The following is a 24,572-nucleotide window of genomic DNA, read 5'->3' on the forward strand; positions in this document are numbered from 1 at the left end:
GGAGCAGCATTGCAAGGAAGAGGGGACAAAAATTGACAATTTTAGATGTGTCATGCTAATAGACACCTATCCAAAAAGACTGAAAGCTGTCATAAATCTATAGGGTACTTCAACAAAGTATTAGTTTAAGGGTACGCTCACACTAGCATATAACACGCCATCCATTAGTGCTGTACACCACTTAAACTGGATCTTATTTTTGGTGCATATATTTGACAATAGAAGAAGCAATAGAATGCAGTGCTATGAACATTAGATTATCAATTTGAAATAAGGCATAATGTAAGTCGGCAACCCCTTTAAGATTAAAATAACCTTTTACATTATTCTCATTATGTAAAGTCCAAATTAGTTTAGGGCAAGCTTTACAAAAAATATATATGTCTCGTAAAATACAGTGCCTCTTTAGACCGAAAAAAGAGCTTATATTTCACTTCTGAGGCTTTAACCAAACACTACTCTGATGGGGGAGACAGGCAAACACAAGGGGAGAAGACGTCACCTCTAGCGCAGGAGTGGATAGCAGGACGTGGGTGGACTGAGCCACATCTGCAGCGTGGATGTTGTTATGGTAGGCCACATCTGCGTGGTAATGATCTTCCAGTGTCATCATGTAGGTGATAAACGTGTCCACGGGAATTCGAAAAGTCTTTAACAGGTCCCTTTCCTGAAAATAAGAAGATTAGTGCCTCTAGGGAGTAATTGTAGAAAGGTGGTCGTATAATGTATTTTCTCAGGGGGGCTAATTAGAAACTCACATCACAATTTTCAGATACATATTTTTGAAATATTTAGAAAATCATGTAAAGTTCGTAAAGAAAAACGTGGCAAAGATCATGTGATATGAATACTATTTCAAGCCATTGTACACATAGAAACAAAATGGACTTACCGATGATATATAAACATAAAAAATGGATATAAAGATGTAATAAAAACGTAAAGAACTGACTTACGGATGACATATACACATAACAAACGGCACATAGATCACATAAAAATGCCCCTGGGATGAAATACAGATGATTTTACATATAAGAGGAAAAGAAAAGATAGACGCTATGTAGCACTCCTGTTATCAACTGCCTCTCATTGAACAAAGATACAGGACATAGCCAGTAAGACAGTCTAGAAAGAAAGACCCAAGATAAAAGGGACAACTGCACAAGCGGCTTTTATACATCAATACCTTTCCACCATAAAACATCATGGTACACTCACTCTGCACAGGATGTATGGAGCGGACACAGAAACTGGGAGATACGTTTAAGGGTATGTTCACACGTCGACTTTTTGACTTGTGCAAACCTGCCCAGTTTTTCAAGAGAATCGTGCTTCAGGAAATGCCAATGTCCTCTTCAGAAGGAAGACGACTCGATCTCTGCCACCACCTACTGGACGTAGCAATCCTAAAAGTCAATATCGACTCTTTAAGGAGCCTTTAAACATAACTATAGGAGCATTGCATGGCCTATAAATCTCTTTACTGTGGCTTGGCACTCTCTGCAAGGAGAAATGTTCCTGTATGTACCACTAGTCAGGGGCCTGTCATACAGCAAAATCAGATCTCATACTTGGCACTGAGGAGGGGCAACACCCTGAAACATGTCTCCAAATGGAGTTTTGGTTTGGCTTCTTATCCCAAGTCAAGCGGAAACGCTTGTTAAAGAGTCTGACTTTTAGGATTTCTGCTTCTAATAGGTGACAGCAGAGATAAAGCCGTCTTCCTTTTGAAGAGGCTTTTTAAATTCCCAGAAAAGCATTGCATGGTCTACAAGTCTCCTTACGCTAGCTTGGCACTCTCGGCAAGGAGAAACGTTCTCCCTTAGACCCTCAGAAAATGCCAGCATTGTTTTTTTCCTGAAGCATCTTTTGTATTGTTAATTAGTTGCTTCCTAAGTGTTTTTTTCTTTACATTTTTAGCCACCAGCGTTTTCTTAAGGTTTTTCACATTGTTATTTTTTTTTACATCTGTTTTATTGGTGTTTTAGGGTCAGTTTATTTTTTTAACTCCATTGAATATTGAAGAAACCGCTAACTGTTTTTGAAGTAAAGACACTAGAAAAATGCTCCAAAAAATGTCCGGACATCTTATAAGCCTTCCCATTGACCTGTATTGTAAAGTATAGAGCATGTTCAAGCAGAAAATGCCGGAAGACTTGTCAGGTCACTTCTTTTATCTTTGGAATCCTGAATTGGTTAAAAGATGCTCAAAACTGTGAACATAAGAGCAACATGTTGTTTTCACATAGAATGACTGTGTTCAATCTTTTGAGTGTTTTCTCGGTGTAATCTACCTAAAAACCATGTCATGCACTTACCCTAAAAATCAGTGACCAGAGCTAAACTCCGGTTGCTACTGTTTAACCTTTTAGATGCCACTGTCAATCTCTGACTGCTGCATTTAAATGGTTGCTATTGACCTGGATGCCCACTGCTCTCCTTGCAACAAGGTTATGGGATTCTGATGAGTTAATATGGCAGCCTTCTCCCCTTCAATACACCAGTAGTTGCCACCTTGTACGCCCATGAAGACCTATGGCATTATTGCACTATATAGTACAATCAAAGGATTTCAGGTTCAAGTCCCACAGGATAAGTTGACATGACTGTATTTTTGGTCCGTGCCCACATAAAAAATCATAGATCACTTGGACCAATTGAGTTGTTGATGACCAGGCCAGCTTTTACAATCCTGACCACTGTCACTTTATGCTTCAAAAGATCCCACTGAATCTGAGATTGCGACATATTGTACTTCAGGATCGTGCTAAAATGTCTTCGATATAACTTGCGTTTATTTGAGAAAAAAATGGAAATTTGGCAAACAGTTGAAAAATTTTGCAATTTTCAAACTTTTAATTCTTATGCCCTTAAAGCAGAGAGTTATGTCACAAAAAATAGCGAATAAATAATATTTCTCACATGTCTACATGTACATTTACATCTGCACAATTTTTTAAACAAAAATTTTTTTTGTTGGAAGCTATAAGGATTAAAAGTTGAGCAGCAATTTCTCCTTTTTCCAACAAAATTTACAAAACCATTTTTTGTAAATTTTGCAAAAAAATGTATTAAAAAATTAATGTTTAACTTTTTTCACAAAAAATTTACTTTAGAACCAATTTTTTTTCCTTTTCACAGGGGTAACAGGAAAAATGGATTCCAAAATTTGTTGTGCTATTTCACCTAGGTATGCCGATACCCCATATGTGGGGGAAAATCACTGTTTGGGTGCACGGCAGGGCTTGGAAGAGAAGGAGCGCCATTTGACTTTCTGAATGCAAAATTTGCTAGAACAATTAGCGCACACCACCATGTCGCGTTTGGAGAGCCCCTCGTGTGCTTAAAAAGTGCTTCCCACAATCCCCCACAAGTGACCCCATTTTGTAAACTAGACCCCTCAGGAAACTGATCTAGATGTGTGATGAGCACATTAAACCCTCAGTTGCTTCACAGAACTTTATAACTTTGAGCCTTGAAAACTAAAAAAAAAAAATAAATAAAAAATAAAAAAATAGAAACAACATTTTCCCCACAAAAATGTTATTTTAGCACCAAATTTTGCATTTTCAAAAGGGTAACAGAAAAAATTTCTCCTGAGTACGTTGATACCTCATATGTGGGAGAAAACTACTGTTTGCGCGCACAGCAGGGCTTGGAAGGGGCGTAATTTCACTTTTTTCAATGTAAAATATGCTGGAATCATTAGTGAACGCCATGTCCCGTTTGCAGAGCCCCTGTTGTTCCTAAACAATGGAAAGCCCAATTTTTTTATTTTCACAAGGGTAACAGGAGAAATTGTACCATACAATTTGTTGTGCAATTTCTCCTGAGTACGCTGATACCTCATATGTGGGGGAATATTACTTTTGAGGCACAGTGCAAAGCTCAGAAGGGAAGTGGCGACATATTGGAGTTCAGTTTTGCTGGAATGGTTTGAAGGAGCCATATCACATGGGCAGAGGCCGAGTTGCCAGAACAGAACCCCCCATATGTGAACTCATTTTACAAACGACACTCCCCAATGAATTCATCTAGTGGTACAGTGATCATACTGACACCACATGTGCCTCACAGAGTTTTGTACCATTGAGCGGTGAAGAAAGAATAAATTACATTTTTAACACGTAAATGTTGTTTTAGCCCCAAGTTTTTAATTTTTCTAACAGTTAATAGGGAATTTTTTTTTTTACAACTGAGGTCCATTTTTTCTTGAGTGTGCCAATACCTGTACATGTAATCGCAAAATATTTTTCACGCACAGTGAAAATCTCAAAAGGGAAGAAGCACCATACTATTGTGCAGATTTTACGGTTATGGTTTGCAGGAGCCATGACCCACTTGGAGAGCCTCTGAGGTGCCAAAACAGCAGAACCCCACATAAGTGACCCCATTTTGCAAACTACACCTCTCAACGAATTCATCTAGGGGTGCAGTGATCATATTGACACCGCAGGTGTGTCACAGAATTTTATACCATTGGGCAATGAAAAAAAAAATAACTACATTTTTAAAACCAAATTTTTGTTTTAGCCCCAGATTTGACATTTTCACACAAGACGTGAGTAAAAATGGCATCATAATTTGTCCCACAATTTCTGCTGAATGTAGAAATGCCCCATATATGGCTGTACAGTACTGCTTAGCCATACGGAGAGACTTGGGAGGGACGGAGCGCTGTTTGCCTCCTGGAGCGCAGATTTTCCTAGAACAGTTTGCAGACTCCATATTCAGAGCCCCTATTTGCTAGAAGAGCAGAATCCCCCCCTCAGGCAACCCCTTTCGGAATTTATCTACAGGTGTAGTGACGATTTTGACTACATATTTGTTCTCCAGAAACAAACAGCAATGAATGTTGCCATGTGAAAATTGCAAACTGCCATTGTAGTGACCAGTACATTATGCCCAGCTCATGTTCCTGGAGACATGCACTCATGGCAGCCTCTGATCGCCTCAAAAATGCCAAACATGTGGACGCTATATGTGGTTTAGGCACACTGTGGGGCTCAGAATGGAGGGGGAATTTGGATTTGGGAGTGCAGAAGTTGCTGAATTTGTTTTGAGGGGCGATGAGCCATTTTGCTTTTCCAGAGCCTTTGTTCTACAGTAACGTGGAAGCACCTTAGATTTCCATTAACAGATGACAGACCTGAGTGAGGTTTTTTTTTTGGGGATTGAGTTGAAGCTTTTGTTGGGAACGTTTTACATAAAGTTTGGGATCACAGTTATCCGGCGCTCTACGCTGAGCACTTACTTTGGGGTTTCCATCTAAATCTCCGAGTGACGTGATTAAGATGAACACCCCCCCCCCCCCGAGGGATCCATTCACTATAATGAGGCAGTGGAGTTACTTTGGACGCCGTCTGGCCTCTGTACAGCCTTGTCCTTCTTATCAGAAGTACAGAAAACTGTGGCCGACGGCACTCATATGCAATTCTAATAAGACGGACACTGCCGGATCACAGATCCTATGGCGTCCACAGTGCCTCCATCTGCCTCATTATAGGGAATCTTCCAAAGGGGGTTCTCTCTGAATCACGTATTTCAGATATTTACAAGGAAACCCGATGTAAACGCTCAGCGAAGAGAAAAGGAAAAATGTGTGCAAGCCTTAATGCCATCTTTGGGAGTCAGAATGAACAAAACAGCAGGTGAAGAATTGGTTTTATTTATTTTTTACCCTGTTCCTCGTTTTTTTTATGTTTGGCAGCTGTCAAACACTAAAGAATGCTTGTTATTGCAAAAACTAATTTTTGCATCACCATATTTAGACAGCGATAAATTTTCAATATTTCGGCCCCCAGAGTCATGTGACGGCTTGTTTTTTTGCAACACGAGTTTATGTTTTATTGGTACCATTTTCAGACACATGACATTTTTGATCGCCTTTTATTGCTATTTTTGGGAGGCAGAATGAACAAAAACCAGCAACTCAGGATTTATTTTTTTATGTCATTCTGCGTGTGGTAGAAGTGATAAAGCAGTTTTATTCTTCGGGTCAGTACGATTACAGTGATACCTCATTTATATAGTTTATGTTTTGGCGTTTTTACACAATAAAAACTATTTTATAGAAAATAATTATTTTTGCATCACTTTATTCTGAGAGCTATAACGGTTTTATTTTTCCGCTTATGGAGCTGTATGGTGGCTCGTTTTTTTGTGGGACACAATTACGTTTTCAGTGGTACCATGTTTATTTATATTCATCTTTTTGATCGCGTCTTAAGTCACTTTTTGTTCGGCGGTATGATGATAAAGCATTGTTTTTTGCCTTGTTTTTCTTTTTTTATGGTGTTTGCTAAAGGGGTTAACTAGTAGGACAGTTTCATAGGTCGGGTCGTTCCGGATGCGGCAATACTAAAATATGTGTACAATAGATTTAGAATTTATTTTTATCCAAGAAGTATCGTTTCTCCTTGCGGAGATCGACATGCTAAGCATGCCGAGATAAGGAAACTTAAAGCCGCAATGCTCCTCTGGGTAATATGCTAATTATGCAAATTGCCTCTTCAGAGAGGAAGAGAGCTAGTACTCTAGTGCCACCTATTGGAAAGTGGCAATCCTACAAGTCAATGTTGACCCTTTAACGAGCCTTGTCACATGACCTAGGATAATAGCAAAACCAGAATCTCAATTTGCAGACACTGTGTTTCGAGGTACTGCCCCTTATCAGTGCAAAGCGGAGATCTGGTTTGGCTGTGTGAGGCGTCTGACCGATATCCAAGAATTATCGTTTCTCCTTGTGGAGATTGACATGCTAAGCATGCTGAGATGAGGAGACTTAGAGCCGCAATGTTCCTCTGGGTAATATGCTAATTATGCAAACTGTCTCTTCAGAGAGGAAGAGAACTAGAACTCTAGTGCCACCTATTGGAAGGTAGAGGAGCATTGCGGCTTTACGTCTCCTCATCTCGGCATGCTTAGCATGTCGATCTCCGCCAGGAGAAACTATACTACTTGGATAACGGTCTGACGCCTCTCACACAGCCAAACCAGATCTCCACTTTGCACCGACGAGGGGCAGTACCCCGAAGCACAGTGTCTGCAAATTGAGATTCTGGTTTGGCTATTATCCTAAGTCATGTGACAAGGCTCGTTAAAGGGTCAACATTGACTTGTAGGATTGCTACCTTCCAATAGGTGGCACTTTATTTATTTTTTTACAAATTTTAAAAAACATTTTTTTAACTTTTCTATTTTGTCCTATTATGGGACTTTCATTTTTTGCAGGTTGATTGCTTGTATAGCATAGAGATGCAGTAGCCTCCCTGTGCTATGCAAACTGTCAGCGCTGCACTGACAAAGTTATTTCGTCATGCTCTGAGCATGATCAAGCAACTTTGCTAGCTCTGGTGACCCGGATGTTGTCATGACGACATTGGGTCACCATGGCCATGATCGGGACCCCATGAAATCCGCAGAGTCTCCAATTCAAGGGCACAGGGGCTTTCTTCCCTCTGCCGACTCCTGAAATGCAGCATTTAGGGGATTAAAGTGTCGGGAGTTGTGCGGGACCGCTCCTGGCACTGAGTGCCGGGTTTCACGTGTCAGAATCAGCTGACACCCGGCAGATATGACGCGCGCACAGCCTCTGTGCGCACGCAAAATCACTGGGACGTATCCATACGTCCCAGGTCAATAAGTCTCAGTGGGAAAGGGGTTAAAGATAAGGAAATAATTAAAAAAAAACTTGATAGGAATCACTGCGTGCATAAAAGTCTGATTTATCAAGTTAAAAAAATGTAAAAAAAAAAGCCTAAACTGGTAACTTTCAGGTATCTCGCATCATGAAAGTATAGAATTAGAAAGCAATCAAAATAAAGTACATAACCCAAAATGGTACCAATAAAAACTTCCACTTACCGAGGAAAAAGCTTGGGTTGATCAATGGAAAAATAAAAAGGTTATGTGTCTCGGAAAATGAGTTTTTTCCCTGTTTTCCAATACATTGTATGGTAAAATGAATGGTGTCATTCAAAGTTACAACTTAAAAAAAATGATATAGCTATGTTGGCAGAGAAATCAAAAAGTTATTGCTCAAGGAAAGAAGTGGAAGAAAAATATAAATTTTGCCTGACATTGCCATCTCGGTGTGTGGTTCCACCATTACTCCCAAGCAACACGCCAGCTGCCTTGGGATCATACTTGATTCCGAGCTTCCTTCACCCCCCACCTCCGATCATTGGCTCGCTCTTCTTATCTGCATCTCAAAAACATTTCTAGAATTCGCCCTTTTCTTACTTTCAACTCTGCAAAAACTCTTACTGTTTCACTCATTCTCGTCTGCACTATTGTAACTCTCTACTAATCGGCCTCCCTCTTTCCAAACTCTCCCTGCTCCAATCTGTCCAGAATGCTGCTGCCAGGATTATATTCCTCACCAACCGTTACACCGATGCCTCTACCTTGTGCCAGTCATTACACTGGTTACCCATCCACTCCAGAATCCAGTACAAAACTATTACCCTCATCCACATAGCACTCCATGGCTCAGCACAACACTACATCTCCTTCCTGGTCTCAGCCTACCACCCTGCCTGTGCTCTCCGTTCTGCTAATGACCTGAGGTTAGCATCGTCAATAATCTGACCCTCCCACTCCCATCTCCAAGACTTTTCACGTGCTTCACCAATTCTTTGGAATGCACTACCCAGGTTAATACGATTAATCCCCACAGTTTTAAGCTTGGCCTAAAAACGCATTTGTTCAGATTGGCCTACCGCCTCAACGCATTAACCTAACTATCCCTGTGTGGCCCATTAAAAAACAAACAAAAACAAAACATAATCAGGTTCCTCGCATCATGTTCTCATACACTTTATGCAGGTAATAGCCTCTGTGTCTGCACTGCTACATACTTAGGCTGATAACCGGTTCACGCAGCTTTACATGAACACCCGAGCCTTACACTATGGCTGGTCCGAACAACGAAAACAATTGTTACCATCCACCTCTCGTGTCTCCCCTTTTCCTCATAGTTTGTAAGCTTGCGAGCAGGGCCCTCATTCCTCCTGGTATCTGTTTTGAACTGTGATTTCTGTTATGCTGTAATGTCTATTGTCTGTACAAGTCCCCTCTATAATTTGTAAAGCGCTGCGGAATATGTTGGCGCTATATAAATAAAATTATTATTATTAAATTATTATTATAATTGCAAAATGAAAAATTGTCCACTTTAGGAAGGGGTTAAAGAACCCTTATGTAAGCAATTTTCCTGAAAAAGGCATGGTCCTAAAAATCATGTCTCAGAGTCAATTGCGTTTGCTGAAGGTGATGTATGTGTGTGAAGAGATCTAGCGTTCTTCTTATAGGGTCACAAGCGTTCTTCAGCTGTCCACATTTTACAGACTGTATATGCCAGCCATATGTTTGCTCCCTTACCTGAAAGATGGAGTACATGATGACAGTCAAGGGTCGGTTTCCAGAATACTCTGCTACCTTAAAGATATCAAGGCCCCACTTATTTGACTCTTCTATTTCCTGTAATACAATGCAGTACATACATGTGAGCAGGTGGAGTGTACGCAGGCAATAGTAAAGTTTCAGCAATACTCATCATGCTGAAACCATTACAGGATCCATTACACGGGAATACTGTATACAGCAAGTACAGTTAGTTTATTGTAACAAGGTCGACCACCGCAGAGAAAAGGTTAGTGCACAACCTCCACACCTCCTCTTCATATCAAACCATTGCCCTTCCCTCATAACATTCTTTCCCATCATCACTGAATAGTTTGCTCATTCTCTCTCCAAGTCACACCTCACCACTTGTGCACTTGACCCCATTTCTTCCCAATCTTACCTCATACCTAACCCATCTCTTCAACGTATTCATCTTTTGTGTCTTCCTTCTGCTTTTAAAAACACAAAAATCACGCCTATCGTGAAGAAGCCATCCCTTTACCCCACCTCTACATCCAGCTATTGCCTCATATCACTACTCTCCTTTGTCTTTAAGGGCAGCACAATGGCTCAGTGGTTAGCACTGCAGCCTTGCAGCGCTGGAATACTGGGTTCAAATCCCACCAAGGACAACATCTGCAAGGAGTTTGTATGTTCTCCCCGTGTTTGCGTGGGTTTCCTCCGGGTTCTCCGGTTTCCTCTCAATTACATACTGATTGGGAATTTAGATTGTGAGCCCCATTGGGGACAGCGATGATAATGTGTTCAAAACTGTAAAGCGCTGCGGAATATGTTAGCGCTATATAAAAATAAAGATTATTATTTGTCTCAAAACTCCTTGAACAGCACGGCCACATTGAACTTTCCTCCTACCTCTCATCCAACTTGCTCTTCGACAACATACAACCCTACTTCTGTCCCCACAACTCCATTGAATTGGTCCTAACCAAAATTACAAATAACTTATGAACCGCCAAACTAGCAGACAATAATCTACTACTCCTACTTCTTGAACTGTCACCTGCCTTCAACACAGATGACCACTGTCTTCTACTAGAGATCCTCACTTCAGGTGGCATCAAAGACCTTGCTCTCTCCTGAATTTCCTCATACCTACATTTAACGTCTCTTATTCCCATAGTATCTCCTGCCCTCTCTCTGATGGTGTCCCTTAAAGCTCTGTCCTGGGAACACTACTCTTCCCTATGTGTAGCTTTGTCCTGGGATAACTCAAGGTTCCACAGCTTCCAGTATTACCTACACACTGATGACATTTAAATCTACCTCTCTAGCTTAGATGTCACCTCTCTGCTGTCCAGAATCCCAGTGTGTCCATCAACTATATCTTTCTCTTCTTATCACACTTCCTGTACCACAAGCCCACTGCCTCGTTTTAACTCTTGATTCTGTTTTGTCCTTCAAGCCTCACATCCAAGCTCTTAGCACCTCATGCCGTCACCAACTTTAAAATATTTCCAGAATCCATTTCTTCAATTCTGAATCTACAAAAATGTTAGTGCATGCCATCATCATCTCCTTCCTCAACTACTGCAATATCTCCTGTGTGCCCTCCCAACTAACACTCTCGCACTTCTCCAGTCTGTCCCTAACTCTGCAGCCTGATTAATTCCCATCTCTCCTCTGCCAATCCCTTAACTGGCTTCCAATTAGTCTGTGAATCCAGTTTAAACTACTGACTTACAAAGCTGTCCATAATCTATCTCCTCCATACGTTTCTGAACTAATCTCCCGACACCTCCGCACATGTAATCTTTAGTCTTTATAAGACCTCAGTTTCTCCTCCTCTGTTCTATGTTCCTTGCCATTTACCAAACATCTGCCATTCAAAACGTCTAATTGTCTCCCACAATTGAATAGTTCAGACACAACCTGAAAACCAATCTCATTCGAAAAGCCTACAGCCTGCAATAACCCCACCACCACCTCACTATCACCAAGGCAAACTAACTCACCAACCTATGGTCTCCTTCCCCAATACCATGTAGATTGTAACCCCGTGAGGACAAGGTCCTGTCCCCCTCTGTACTAGTCTGTCACTGTAAATTTACTGCACTTATAGTTTGCATGTTAACCCTCTTCACATGTACAGCACCGTGGAATCAACGGTGTTTAAAAAACTTATATTAACAATAACCTTTGCCAGAAGTGATTCCTGATCGGTCTTCACCCCAAAACGTGGAATACTGCAGGTAGTGAAGCTTGAGCTGTGTGTCAATTTCTTTACACCGCTAATTTGGGACATGGGTCTCTTCTTCTTTTCCTTCTCCTTGGTAGTTGGAGAGGGAATTTCAACTTCATGCTGTTTGTCTGAAATCACATTGTTTCTTTAGAGTCGTTCATCACTACATTGCAGACAGTTACAAGTTCTTATGTGTTCTGGAATATATCATGTTTTACTATTTCATTACTTAGATGTAGAAATCTTCCTACTTCTCCTTGACCACCAAGTCATAGAGGATGAGCTGTCAACCACTTAGCTTGGTTAGCTTAGCTTGGAACGCTTGGGCTTTCTCTATGAGTCCTAGCAGCACATACGCAGCATTGTGCATGAATATACTGAATTATATGGAAAGCTATATCTCGGAGCATCTAAAAGCCGAACTGAAGCGGGATTCCAGTCATAAGCATCATCCCCTATCCACGGAAGAAGCATTAGATCGGAGGGATCCAATTCCTGAGAGCCTGACCAATACCCTGGCCCCCTGTTCGCCCAATTATAAAAAGGGGTCATTGTATGGTGTCTCAATGCAGCAGGCATGCCGTCAATCCCAACAAAGTCAAACTGGTTTTCCGTCACACTCTGCATGCCCCAGAGGGGGCCGCAGTCTCATGCCGTTTACCACTAAGGTTAGCAGTGGTATGCAATGCTCACATGGGGAATGTGGGCTGTGATGTCAGCAGCCAATGTGAAGAGAAGACCACCAGGGAGGATCGGAGATGTAAGTGGGCAAATGTGTGTGTTATATACCTATTTCAGTAATATTGCTCTGTGCAGACTGTGGATACGAATTAAAGGGGCTTTCCATTTTCAGGAAAGTGGGCCCTAAACCTTGTAAAATATCTAAACCAAAAAAACAGAGAAAATACTCACCCTCAAATATCTAAAACAATGTATCTCCATGTATCGGTATTTTGATTGTAGTGATGACCTCATTTCGCTTGAGCATATCACTTCAGCAGCCAATCACTGAGCTCAGCAGCTCGGGTTCCATAGACAGCACAAGGTGCTGAGCTCAATGACTGGCTACAGCGGTGATGTGGGCTGTCAATATATCATCACTTCAGCAGCCAATCACTGAGCTCAGCAGCTCGGGTTCCATAGACAGCACAAGGTGCTGAGCTCAGTGACTGGCTACAGCAGTGATGTGGGCTGTCAATATATCATCACTTCAGCAGCCAATCAATGAGCTCAGCAGCTCGGGTTCCATAGACAGCACAAGGTGCTGAGCTCAGTGACTGGCTACAGCGGTGATGTGGGCTGTCAATATATCATCACTTCAGCAGCCAATCACTGAGCTCAGCAGCTAGGCATACATAGACAGCACAAGGAGCTGAGCTCAGTGACTGGCTACAGCGGTGATGTGGGCTGTCAATATATCATCACTACTGCAGCCAATCACTGAGCTCAACAGCTCAGGTTCCATAGACAGCACAAGGTGCTGAGCGCAGTGATTGGCTACAGCGGTGATGTGAGCTGTCACTATATCATCACTACTGCAGCCAATCACTGAGCTCAGCAGCTCGGGTTCCATAGACAGCACAAGGTGCTGAGCACAGTGATTGGCTACAGCGGTGATGTGGGCTGTCAATATATCATCACTACTGCAGCCAATCACTGAGCTCAGCAGCTCAGGTTCCATAGACGGCACAAGGTGCTGAGCGCAGTGATTGGCTACAGCGGTGATGTGAGCTGTCAACGTCCCATTACATACATTGGAGCAGCAGCGGAGAGCAATATTGGACCAGGGAGGGGGGATATCTACTCTGCCTGTTGGTTCAGACATTTTACAGCACTTGGGGTCCACTTTCCTGAAAATGGAAAACCTTTTTAATAAGTAAAAGCTATATAAAGTGCCAGAAACAGAAGAAAGCATCCTGAGGCAGAGTGTGCGCAGGTCACAGGAGAATGGTCACACAAGGGGACACTGCACAGGCTTACCTAAGAACGTGCTGGATATGTATTCGGACACTTGGTTTCCGGAGCGACTTGTTTCAGATAAATGTGTCAGTTCTCTATTCAACATCCTTTTAAACTAGAGGAAGAGAGAAAAAAGAGATGAATATATTATAGATGGACGCGGACGTACAACGGATCCCGTCCTCATCAGCCGTAGATGATTGGGGTTGTCTTCTCCTCACACATGGAGTCTTAGCGCAGGCTTTACCCGGGTGGTCACAGGCGGCAGGGGCTGGCCCGGGGGGCACCATGTATGGCAGAACATTTGACATTGCATTTTCGTCAATGACAAGGTAAAGGCAAAGGTCAAGGAGCATGCAGCGATGCCCAGTGTGCCCACTTAGGGGTTAACCCCTCCATCCCTGTGTGGCCACTACTCATCCACCGCTCACACACCCCTCCCCTCTGCCTCCCTACACACACACTGCTCACCTTAGCCCACAGAGAGCAGCCCATCCTCCTACACCCAGCACCCACAAGAGTGCTAGGGGGTCCCCCATATACAGGGGCTGGAGCCACTAGGTAGCCCCCTGGGAGTCCATGGAGGAGCCCGGGGAAGCCCGGGTGACATGCTGAGCTTCGGGAATCCCTGCACCGCTGCCCCAACAACAACACAGCGAACAGAGACAGGCAACCAATCACAGTGCAGCACACAAGCCAATCAGGGGCAAGCAGCCGAGACACACTCAGGAGGTGCGACCAATAGCAAGATAAGACATCAACCAATCACAAAGCCTGTTCACTAGAGAGGGCGTGCTCAACGCGACTGCAGCGAGAGGACATAAGAGAACCCGGAAATAGCGCTAAGGGCGGAGCTAGCGCGGGCGCTGCGACAAATCCGAATATGCTCAGCTGTGGCGGGAAGGAGGCAGCGCTGCGCCGAACCTGCAGCAGTGTCGGGCGGCCTCCAGTATGTGACACGGCGTGCTGTCACCTAGTAGTGGAGCGTGTGTGAGGTGTCACTCGAGTCCTCGGTCTCCATGTGCTTTACCACAGTGTTAACCCTGTGTGTACCAGAGCAGGTGCTAATGGTTCACGTGAAGGGGGACCCTTTCCTAAGACACAAATGACAAGAACACAGTGCCCTGTAAATGCCGCCACTGTGACCCCCACATCACACCTGTGTCACACCTGAAGCCTAGAGAAGAGGGACAGCAGGTCATGTGACGTGTGTAGCGCTGGCCACAGCCCTGTACCATTTGTTTGCCCCCTGACAGGAGGAGTTGTCAGAGGGGCATTCTGAGGGTGCGGGGCACAGAGCCAAATCCGGGACTGCCCGCTGAATCTGGGACAGTTGGGTCTAGCGATGTGCGGATGGATTCATGGGTCTGTGGCCCAGCGTCGGGGTCAGTGGTGGCTGGTAGGGGGTCAGTGGTGGCTGGTAGGGGGTCAGTGGTGGCTGGTAGGGGGTCAGTGGTGGCCGGTGGGGGGGTCAGTGGTGGCCGGTGGGGGGGTCAGTGGTGGCTGGTGGGAGGCCGCGAATCTCTACCGTCCATCTCTAGTTGGGACCTGGGGGTTATTTCTTGTTCTTTCATTCACAGTCGGAGCTGCCAGAACTTTCCTCTTTATGTAACATCACTTTATAGCATCTGGCTAGTTGTATCTGTAAGGACATGTTCACACAGTGCAGAAATACTGTGCTTTTTTTTCCTGCAGGATCCACACCAAACAACACAATAACAATCTTCTCCCCCTTATTTTATTCGTTTTTAGTGCAGATATGAAACCGTGTTTTTAATGTGTTTTTATAGTACAGAAAAGCTTTGATTGTGCATGTAAAAAAGTATCTGCAGCTTTTTACATGCGTTCTTTAGGCTATGTGCACACGTAGGAAATGTGGTGCAGAATTTTCTGCACAAAATCCGCATCTCCTGGCAGAATCCGCAGGTGCTGATTTGCCGCGTTTTTTATGCGGAATTGATGCGGATTTTCTGCAGTTTTTGCCACTGCGGATTTCTATCATGGAGGGGTGCAGAAAGGCTAGGTTCACATTGCGTTAGTGGGTGATCGCTAACGGACAGCGTTGCACGGCGAAAATGTCGCAATCAACGCCGTGCAACGGGTCCGTTAGCGCACCCATTGACAGCAATGTAAATTTCGCCTGTAGCGCATCGCTAGCGTGTGCCTTTTTCGGCTCGCGCTAGTGATGTGCCGTTCTTCTGTGACGCGCCTCGGACGCTGCTTGCAGCGTCCGCGGCGCGCCCGAGGTCCGTTCCCCGCTCTCGCAGATCGGGGATCTGCGAGAGCGGGGACGTTAACGCGACCCCTGAACGCGGCCCCTAAATAAACATTGCGTTAGCGCAATCCGCTAGCGCTAAACGGATTGCCCTAACGCAATGTGAACCTAGCCAAACACTGCAGATCCGCACAAAAGAAGCGACATGCACTTTTTTGAAATCCGCAGCAATTCCGCGCTGATTTTTCCGCACAACTTTTCTTTTTACCCATTGATTTACATTGTACTGTAAATCACAGTGCGGATATGCAGCGTTTCTGCGCAGAAAAATCCGCTGCGGATCTGCAACAAATCCGCTGCGGATCTGCAACAAATCCGCATCGTGTGCACATAGCCTTAGGCTCCACATAGAAGACGAGAGAAAGAAACCACACAGATCAGCATCTTTATACCACAGGTGGCACAGTTTTCATTAGATCACATCCACTTTACTTGGACAGTTAGGGTATGTGTCCATGGTCAGTAAACGCTGCTTGTTTGACGCTGCGCAGAGCTGCAGCGTCAAACACGCAGCGTCCAGATGTTCCAGCATAGTGGAGGGGATTTTATGAAATCCCGTGTCCACTATGCGTGGAAACACGCACGGGTCGGCCCTGCGACTCCGGACATGCGCGTCTTTTCAGATCGCAGCATGTCCGTGCTACCTGCGGCGACGCAAGTAATATCACAGGGCGCTATGCGAGGGTGTGATGATACCGGATGTGTACAGTTAACACATCCGGCATCATCGCGTCCCAGAAAGGGGGCGGGGCTTAGCGCCGAGCGGCTTCGCCGCACCTGCGATACCGCCGGCCATCCTGACCGTGGACACGTACCCTTAAACAGCAGAGTTTCTGTGCAACCCCCTCCCCCCCGAAAATATGCAGCATTTGCCCTACATGTGAATACAGTCTAAATGTCCAAGCAAAGTGGATGTGATTCCATGAAATCTCGCCTTAGTGCATCCAGAGACGCTGCTGTGTTCTGCAGTTTTGGTGCTTTTTTTCTCTAGGCTTCTTCTGAAAAAAAGAAAAAAAGCTTAAAAATATGCTGTTACATTTTTACATGCAAAATTAAAGCTTTTCTGTACTATTATAAACTCTGCATCAAATAAGCGTGAAAACGCATAAAAGAAACGCAGCAAGAACGCAATAATCAGAAGATTATTGCTTTGTGTGGTGTGGAAACATGCAGGAAAAAAAGCAGTAGAAAAAAATGCAGCATTTACGCTATGTGTGAACACGGCCTTATCATATTTATATTACTTTTTTATGGGTTTAATAGAGAAAAAATATGCCATATTTTTTTTTTTTTTACATCATTTACCAATCCCTGCAAATAATATGATCGCTGTGTTGTGTGGGTTGTTACGATTACAGGCACACCAAATATGTCCATGTTATTTGCTGATTTGTGATGTTTATTATTTAAAGGAAAACCACATTAAAAATGACATTAAGTGGTTTTCATTATTTTTTGTGTCGTTTTATAGGAAGAAAAAAAATCTTTAATTCTACCTCTAGAATCCAAGGACATAGAAATACACTACTATGCACAATGTGCCAGTATAAATCTACCTGTGGTGTCAGAGCTGTATATGACCAATCCGCCATAAACGCTAGATTAATGTCGGCCACACCTGCCTACAAAGCCTACAGCCCTAGAAGTTCTGTGTCCTAGTAATCACAGAAGGCACTTAAGAATGCTGGGTGCAGAAGTGGAGCCCAGCCAGGGCCGATATCGGCATCATTGCCCTTACTGCGTATGTGGCCACCTCTCTTCTGCTCACCGAGTCCCAGTGGCAGGATGCTGCCACTTCAGTAAACCGATCGTGCTCCGACTCACCATCAGTTAAAATCTGTTGCCGTGCAGGAGATTCCTCCCGCAGGGCAACAGTTAACAGCCGCCAGCCAATCACAGGCCGGCAGCTGACGTTGCTGTCATACACCGGAACGATAGTGTGCGTCTCAGCTGAATTGTAGCGGAGGACACCAATGGACCTCGGCCAGGTAAGGAGAAACTTTTTTTTTTTGTAAAGCCGTGGTATGAGGCTGCATTATTCTGGTATGGGGTGCATTATACCGCTATGGGGCTGAATTATACTACCGCTTTCTTACATTATGGCTGGTCCGAACAATGAAAGCAATTGTTACCATCCATCTTTCGTGTCTCCCCTATTCTCATAGATTGTAAGCTTGCGAGCAGGGCCCTCACTCCTCTTGGTATCTGTTGATTTATGTGAATATTGTTATTCTGTAATGTCTATTGTCTGTACAACTCCCCTCTAAAATGTAAAGTGAGTCAGAATATGTTGGCGCTTTATGTGAATATTGTTATTCTGTAATGTCTATTGTCTGTACAACTCCCCTCTAAAATGTAAAGTGCGGCAGAATATGTTGGCGCTATAGAAATAAAATTATTATTAATACTATGGGGGTGCATTATACTGATATGGGGCTGCATTATACTATATATGACGGGCTGCATTATAGCGCCATGGGGCTGCATTATATTGGTATGGCGGTGCATTATACTATATATGACTGGGGGTGCATTATACTGGTATGGGGTGGATTATTCAGCTATATATGACTATGGGGTCCATTATATTATTATGGATGACTATGGGGGCAATATGGATAGACATGGGGGAAGTATGGGGAGACATGAGGCAGAATGGGAGGACATGAGGGGTCCAGAATGTGGCATATTATTACTTTAGGGGCTAATTAAAGGATATTATTTTTGAGGATACTGTTTTCAGTGTGGGGGAGGACAGGTCCTGTTACTGTGCAGGGCGATAGTCACTTTTGTTTCTTCATCTGGTTGTGTAGGGGTTGGGGAATGTGCTCTAGATAACTGTGTTATTTTCTGCAGAGAAGAGTCCTGGCTAGAAAAGGTGATGGCCGTCTGTGCTGGATGACGAAAAGGGAAGATGAAGGACTTCAACTAGAGACGTCACTGGTAAGTCAGTATGTTACCTGTACACTGAGACTATACACTGTATACTATATACAGAGCTCCTGTGTATAATGTTACTGGTGATCCCTGTATTACCTGTACACTGACACTATATACAGAGCTCCTGTGTATAATGTCACTGGTGATCACTGCATACAGGTGCTTCTTACAAAATTAGAATATCCTCAAAAAGTTAATTTCTTTCAGTTCTTCAATACCAAAAGTGAAACTCATATATTCTATAGAGTGTGACAAAACACTCTGGGATCGCCTTTGCTGGGGTCAAAGGTCACGTGGTTTGCGCATTGAATTCTGAGGCGACAGCAGGTTTCCAAGTTGACTGACCTCAGGTCAGGTTTATTAAATTGAAAGCAAATAGAAAAAACAAAACATAAAAATAAATCCTAGCCTGTCCGGCGCTAACTAAACAAATACGTTGCTATCTAACAACTGGGGGGGCTTCTCCCTCCCAGCTAACATTACACAGATCATGAGCACAGCTCTCACTCACGTTTGTCTCACACAGACAGGCATTCTGTGTGCCCCAGGCTGACGCTGAAAACCCCCAGCTGGTCATCCTTTATTCCTACACTTATTAACCCCTGAGTATCCTGAAAATACTGAGCGGCTTAATTCACATAGGACAAGTACCTGGGCGAGATATACCTGCCCCCGACTACCAGACCGACATGACTCTTACATATCCTCCCCCCTGCTCAGACCACTCAGGTCGAGCAAGAATACTCTCGAAACAGTGTACTCGGGACAGGGCATCAGCGCTCCCCATCTGCACCCCGGGGCGGTGCTCCACCGTGAAAGAGTAAGCCTGCAGGACAAGGAACCACCGGGTTACCCGACTATTACGGTCCTTGTGCAGGTGCATCCACTTGAGAGGGGCATGGTCCGTGACCAGCCTAAACTTCCTACCTGCCAGGTAATATTTGAGGGAGTCGAGAGCCCACTTGATGGCTAGGCACTCTTTTTCAACCACGGCATACCTCTGCTCATGTACATTCAGTTTCCGACTGAGGTAGAGGACCGGGTGTTCGACTCCGTCCCTTACCTGGGAAAGTACAGCTCCGACACCAGTATCAGAAGCATCAGTTTGCACCACAAACTCGCTGCTGAAATCAGGAGTCACTAGTACGGGCTGAGAGCACAAAGCCCGATTCAGACTGTGGAAGGCCTCTTCAGCCGCTGAGGTCCATTTTACCATGACGGAATCCCTCCCTTTGGTAAGATCCGTCAAGGGGGTAGCCATGGCTGCAAAGTTGGGTATGAACCGGCGATAATAGCCGGCAATGCCCAGGAAAGCTTGAACTTGTTTCTTGTTCACTGGTTGCGGCCAGCCCTGAATTGCCTGTATTTTGTCGATCTGGGGTTTAACCACTCCTCTGCCAATCACGTAGCCCAAGTATCGGGCTTCTTCAAGGCCGATGTGATATTTCTTGGGATTCGCTGTTAAGCCTGCGTCTCGCAGGTCATCAATCACCGCCTGTACCTTCCGGAGGTGAGCTTCCTAGTCCATTCTGTAAATTATGATGTCGTCTAGGTAGGCAGAAGCGTACTGCCTGTGGGGCCTCAAGACTCGATCCATCAATCTCTGGAGCGTTGCTGGGGCTCCGTGAAGTCCAAACGGCATGTAGTTATACTGGAACAGCCCTTCCGGTGTAGCAAATGCCGTCTTCTCTCTGGCCGCCTCGGCCAGAGGGATCTGCCAGTACCCCTTTGTTAGATCCAGGGTCGTAATGTATGGGGCTTTACCAAGCCGGTCGATCAACTCATCGACCCGGGGCATAGGGTACGCATCAAATTTAGAAACCGCATTCAGTTTCCTAAAGTCATTGCAAAACCGTATAGAGCCATCCGGCTTAGGTATCAACACGATTGGACTGGACCAGGCGCTGTGCGACTCTTCAATGACTCCTAAGTCCAACATTGCCTTCACCTCCCGGGAGACGGCTTCACGGTGTGCTTCCGGAATCCGGCATGGCTTCACATGAACTGTGACACCAGGCTCTGTGACAATCTCATGTTTCACTAGCCTAGTCTGGCCAGGTTTTTCCGAGAAAAACTGTTGGTTCTGTAACAAAAACTGCTTAACCTCAGATTTTTGTCGTTCAGAGAGTCTCGGCAATCTGCACCTCCGGTACGGTCGGTGAGCAAACCGGACGGGGCAGATCCGCTGTTAGGGCAGCGCGGTCTTTCCAGGGTTTTATCAGATTCACATGATAAATCTGTTCTGGTTTTCTCTTACCAGGCTGGTGCACTTTATAGTTCACTTCACCAACTCGTTCCACGACCTCAAAGGGGCCCTGCCATTTCGCCAGAAATTTACTATCCACCGTAGGGATTAGGATCAACACCCTATCCCTGGGTGCAAACGTACGGACCTTGGCGCCTCTATCATAACTTAGCCTCTGGGCTCCCTGGGCCTGTAACATATGTTCCCTAACAATGGGCATGACAGCAGCAATACGGTCCTGCATTTGCGTTACATGGTCTATCACCGTTTTAAAGGGAGTGACTTGACCTTCCCAGGTTTCTTTTGTGACGTCCAACAGTCCACGGGGACGACGGGCGTATAACAGCTCGAAAGGCGAGAATCCTGTGGAAGACTGGGGAACTTCCCTAATGGCAAACAGCAAATAGGATAACAAGTAATCCCAGTTCTTCCCATCTTTGTCTATCGCCTTCCGGAGCATCTGTTTTAAGGTTTTATTGAACCGCTCAACCAACCCATCTGTTTGAGGGTGATAGACAGATGTACGCAACGGATCTATTTGTAAGAGTCTGCAGAGCTCCTTCATTACCCTCGACATAAAGGGAGTCCCCTGGTCGGTGAGTATCTGTTTTGGAATTCCTACCCGACTAAACACTTGCACCAATTCTTTGGCGATCGTTTTGGTAGCAGTGTTACGCAAAGGAATGGCTTCCAGGTAGCGAGTGGCATAGTCCATGATGACGAGGATATGTTGGTGCCCACGTGCGGACCGGGGAAGGGACCCAACCAAATCCATCCCAATTCTCTCAAATGGGACCCAAATGATAGGGAGGGGTACCAAAGGGCTACAGAACCGAGGTTTAGGTGCCGAGATTTGGCACTCTGGACAGGACTCACAATAGTTACGCACATCATTGTGTATTCCAGGCCACACAAAACAATGCAATATCCTTTCTGTGGTTTTTTGTACCCCCAGATGTCCCCCCATTATATGTCCGTGGGCCAGGTCCAGTACCTTCCGCCGATAAGGTTTGGGTACCACTAACTGCTGCACAGTGTCTTCCCCTTTTTTCCCTACCTGGTAGAGTAAATAATTTTCAAGAACCATGTACGGGTACGCTAGCCTAGTGTCAGGTTCTACGGGTACCCCATCTATCACTTTTACATTTTTCCTAGCCTGAGTCAGGGTAGGATCTTTCATTTGTTCGCTGTGGAAGTCATCCAACTGAACTCCCAAATCTGGCAGGCAGGGTGCGGGATGGCTGTCTGCCTCCGCCTCTCGCTGAGTTTCCTCAGTTTCCTCAGTTTCCCCCGCCAGAACTGAGAAGGGGTACTGAAGGTTAGATTCAACAACCTCCCCAGCAAAGTCTTCCTGTGGGACCTCCTCTAGGAGTTCAGGACTTCCAGATGGCATGGGAAAAGATTCACAGCTACCGTGTCGGAGCAACTGATTTTCCCACAACTGCCAGAAATGGGGAAAATCCCTACCCAGGATTACATCCTGTAACAATGCGGGAACGAGTCCCACTTTGTGTTGCACAGACCCATAGGGGGTGGAAATCGATATGACCGCTGTTAAGTACGAGCAGGTGTCACCATGCACACACGTTACAGAAAATTTGTCAGACGAACCATACGGAAGTGCCACCAGACTAGCTTTCACCAGAGTCACCACACTTCCAGAATCTAGTAACGCCACAACACTTTTCCCATCAACAGATAATTCCCACAGGTGTTTTGCTATATCATTTTGACCCGCATTCACATTCACCAGCCGTGTAACCAAAGACATGCGTTTCTTAGAGTCTGTAACATCGCACTGCATGGGTTCAGTGGTAACAGGACAGTTCGCAGAAACATGGCCCTTCTCACGACAGCGGAAACACCTAACAGGCCCCCTACCGAGACCACCGTCCAATACTCTCGGTCTCGGAGTGCGAGCAGTCCCGGGTTCCTCCCCCACAGTTTTTGGCGATTTTCCTTCACCCGTAGTCGCTGGAACAGTCTTACCGGTTCCACGAGGAGAAGGCACAGACCGGGTGCTAGCGGTTTCGTCGGGAAGTCCTTCTGCCACGGAATAACGCTCGACCAACTCCACAAGTTGATCCGCTGTCGTGGGATTTCCTTGGCTTACCCACCTTTTCAGCGCTGGAGGTAGGACTCTCAGATACTTGTCCAAGACAACCCGCTGGATTATTTCTGGGGTTGTCAGTACCTCGGGTTGCAGCCATTTCTTTGTCAAGTAAATCAGGTCGAACATCTGAGACCGCGGCGGTTTATCTGGCTGGTATGTCCACTGATGTACCCTCTGTGCACGGACAGCCGTTGTCACACCTAGCCGGGCCAGGATCTCAACTTTCAGCTTCTCAAAGTCCTGAGCGACTTCCGGGTCTAAGTCATGGTAAGCTTTTTGGGCCTCGCCGGAGAGAAACGGAGCAATCAAATCGGCCCATCGTGCCTTCGGCCACTTCTCCCTCAACGCCGTCCGCTCAAACGTTGTCAGGTATGCCTCGACGTCATCTTCTGCAGTCAGCTTTTGCCAGTATCGACTCACATGGATCCTTCTGGACTCTGCTTCGGGGTCCACCTCAGGCATGCTCACCAGGCGCTGCACCACCTGTTGGAGAAGCTGGCGGTCTGCAACCGTCATGTCCAATAACTCCTTCAGCTGTGCGGCCATCAAGCGATTAGCTTCATGCTGTGCGGCAGTGGCCTGCTGCTGTACGGCAGTGGACTGTACTAGGGCTTTCACCACGTCTTCCATACTGGCGATGCCCGCGTTCTCCACCACAATGTGACAAAACACTCTGGGATCGCCTTTGCTGGGGTCAAAGGTCACGTGGTTTGCGCATTGAATTCTGAGGCGACAGCAGGTTTCCAAGTTGACTGACCTCAGGTCAGGTTTATTAAAGTGAAAGCAAATAGAAAAAACAAAACATAAAAATAAATCCTAGCCTGTCCGGCGCTAACTAAACAAATACGTTGCTATCTAACAACTGGGGGGGCTTCTCCCTCCCAGCTAACATTACACAGATCATGAGCACAGCTCTCACTCACGTTTGTCTCACACAGACAGGCATTCTGTGTGCCCCAGGCTGACGCTGAAAACCCCCAGCTGGTCATCCTTTATTCCTACACTTATTAACCCCTGAGTATCCTGAAAATACTGAGCGGCCTAATTCACATAGGACAAGTACCTGGGCGAGATATACCTGCCCCCGACTACCAGACCGACATGACTCTTACAAGAGTCATTACAGAGTGATCTATTTCAAGTGTTTATTTCTGATAATGTTGATGATTTTGGCTTACAGCCAATGAAAACCCCAAAGTAATTATCTCAGTAAATTAGAATACTTTATAACACCGGCTTGAAAAATGATTTTAAAATCCGAAATGTTGGCCTACAGAAATATATGTTCAGTAAATGCAGTCAATACTTGTTCAGGGCTCCTTTTATATCAATTACTGCATCACTGTGGTGTGGCATGGACACGATTAGCCTCTGCAAATTCTGAGGTGTTATGGAAGCCCAGGTTGCTTTGATAGCAGCCTTCAGCTCA

At 45.1% G+C, this 24,572-nt stretch overlaps 1 protein-coding gene across 5 annotated transcripts in view; it reads right to left on the reverse strand.

Annotated features, from left to right (window-relative positions):
• Window positions 1-24,572, reverse strand: part of PDE4C (phosphodiesterase 4C) — a 670,949-nt gene that overhangs the window by 25,632 nt on the left and 620,745 nt on the right. For 4 of the 5 annotated variants that reach the window (XM_077272881.1, XM_077272892.1, XM_077272912.1 and 1 more), the window contains exons 7-10: window positions 13,592-13,685; window positions 11,567-11,739; window positions 9,388-9,486; window positions 503-667 (exon numbers count right to left, since the gene is read on the reverse strand). In XM_077272881.1, the coding sequence (XP_077128996.1) occupies window positions 503-667; window positions 9,388-9,486; window positions 11,567-11,739; window positions 13,592-13,685 (531 nt within the window). Of the gene's footprint in view, window positions 1-502; window positions 668-9,387; window positions 9,487-11,566; window positions 11,740-13,591; window positions 13,686-14,041; window positions 14,307-24,572 lie in introns of those variants that run through there. The other variant, XM_077272921.1, reaches the window with a different exon arrangement.

Source organism: Ranitomeya variabilis, chromosome 1 (genome assembly GCF_051348905.1).
Source record: "Ranitomeya variabilis isolate aRanVar5 chromosome 1, aRanVar5.hap1, whole genome shotgun sequence".
Taxonomy (NCBI): domain Eukaryota; kingdom Metazoa; phylum Chordata; class Amphibia; order Anura; family Dendrobatidae; genus Ranitomeya; species Ranitomeya variabilis.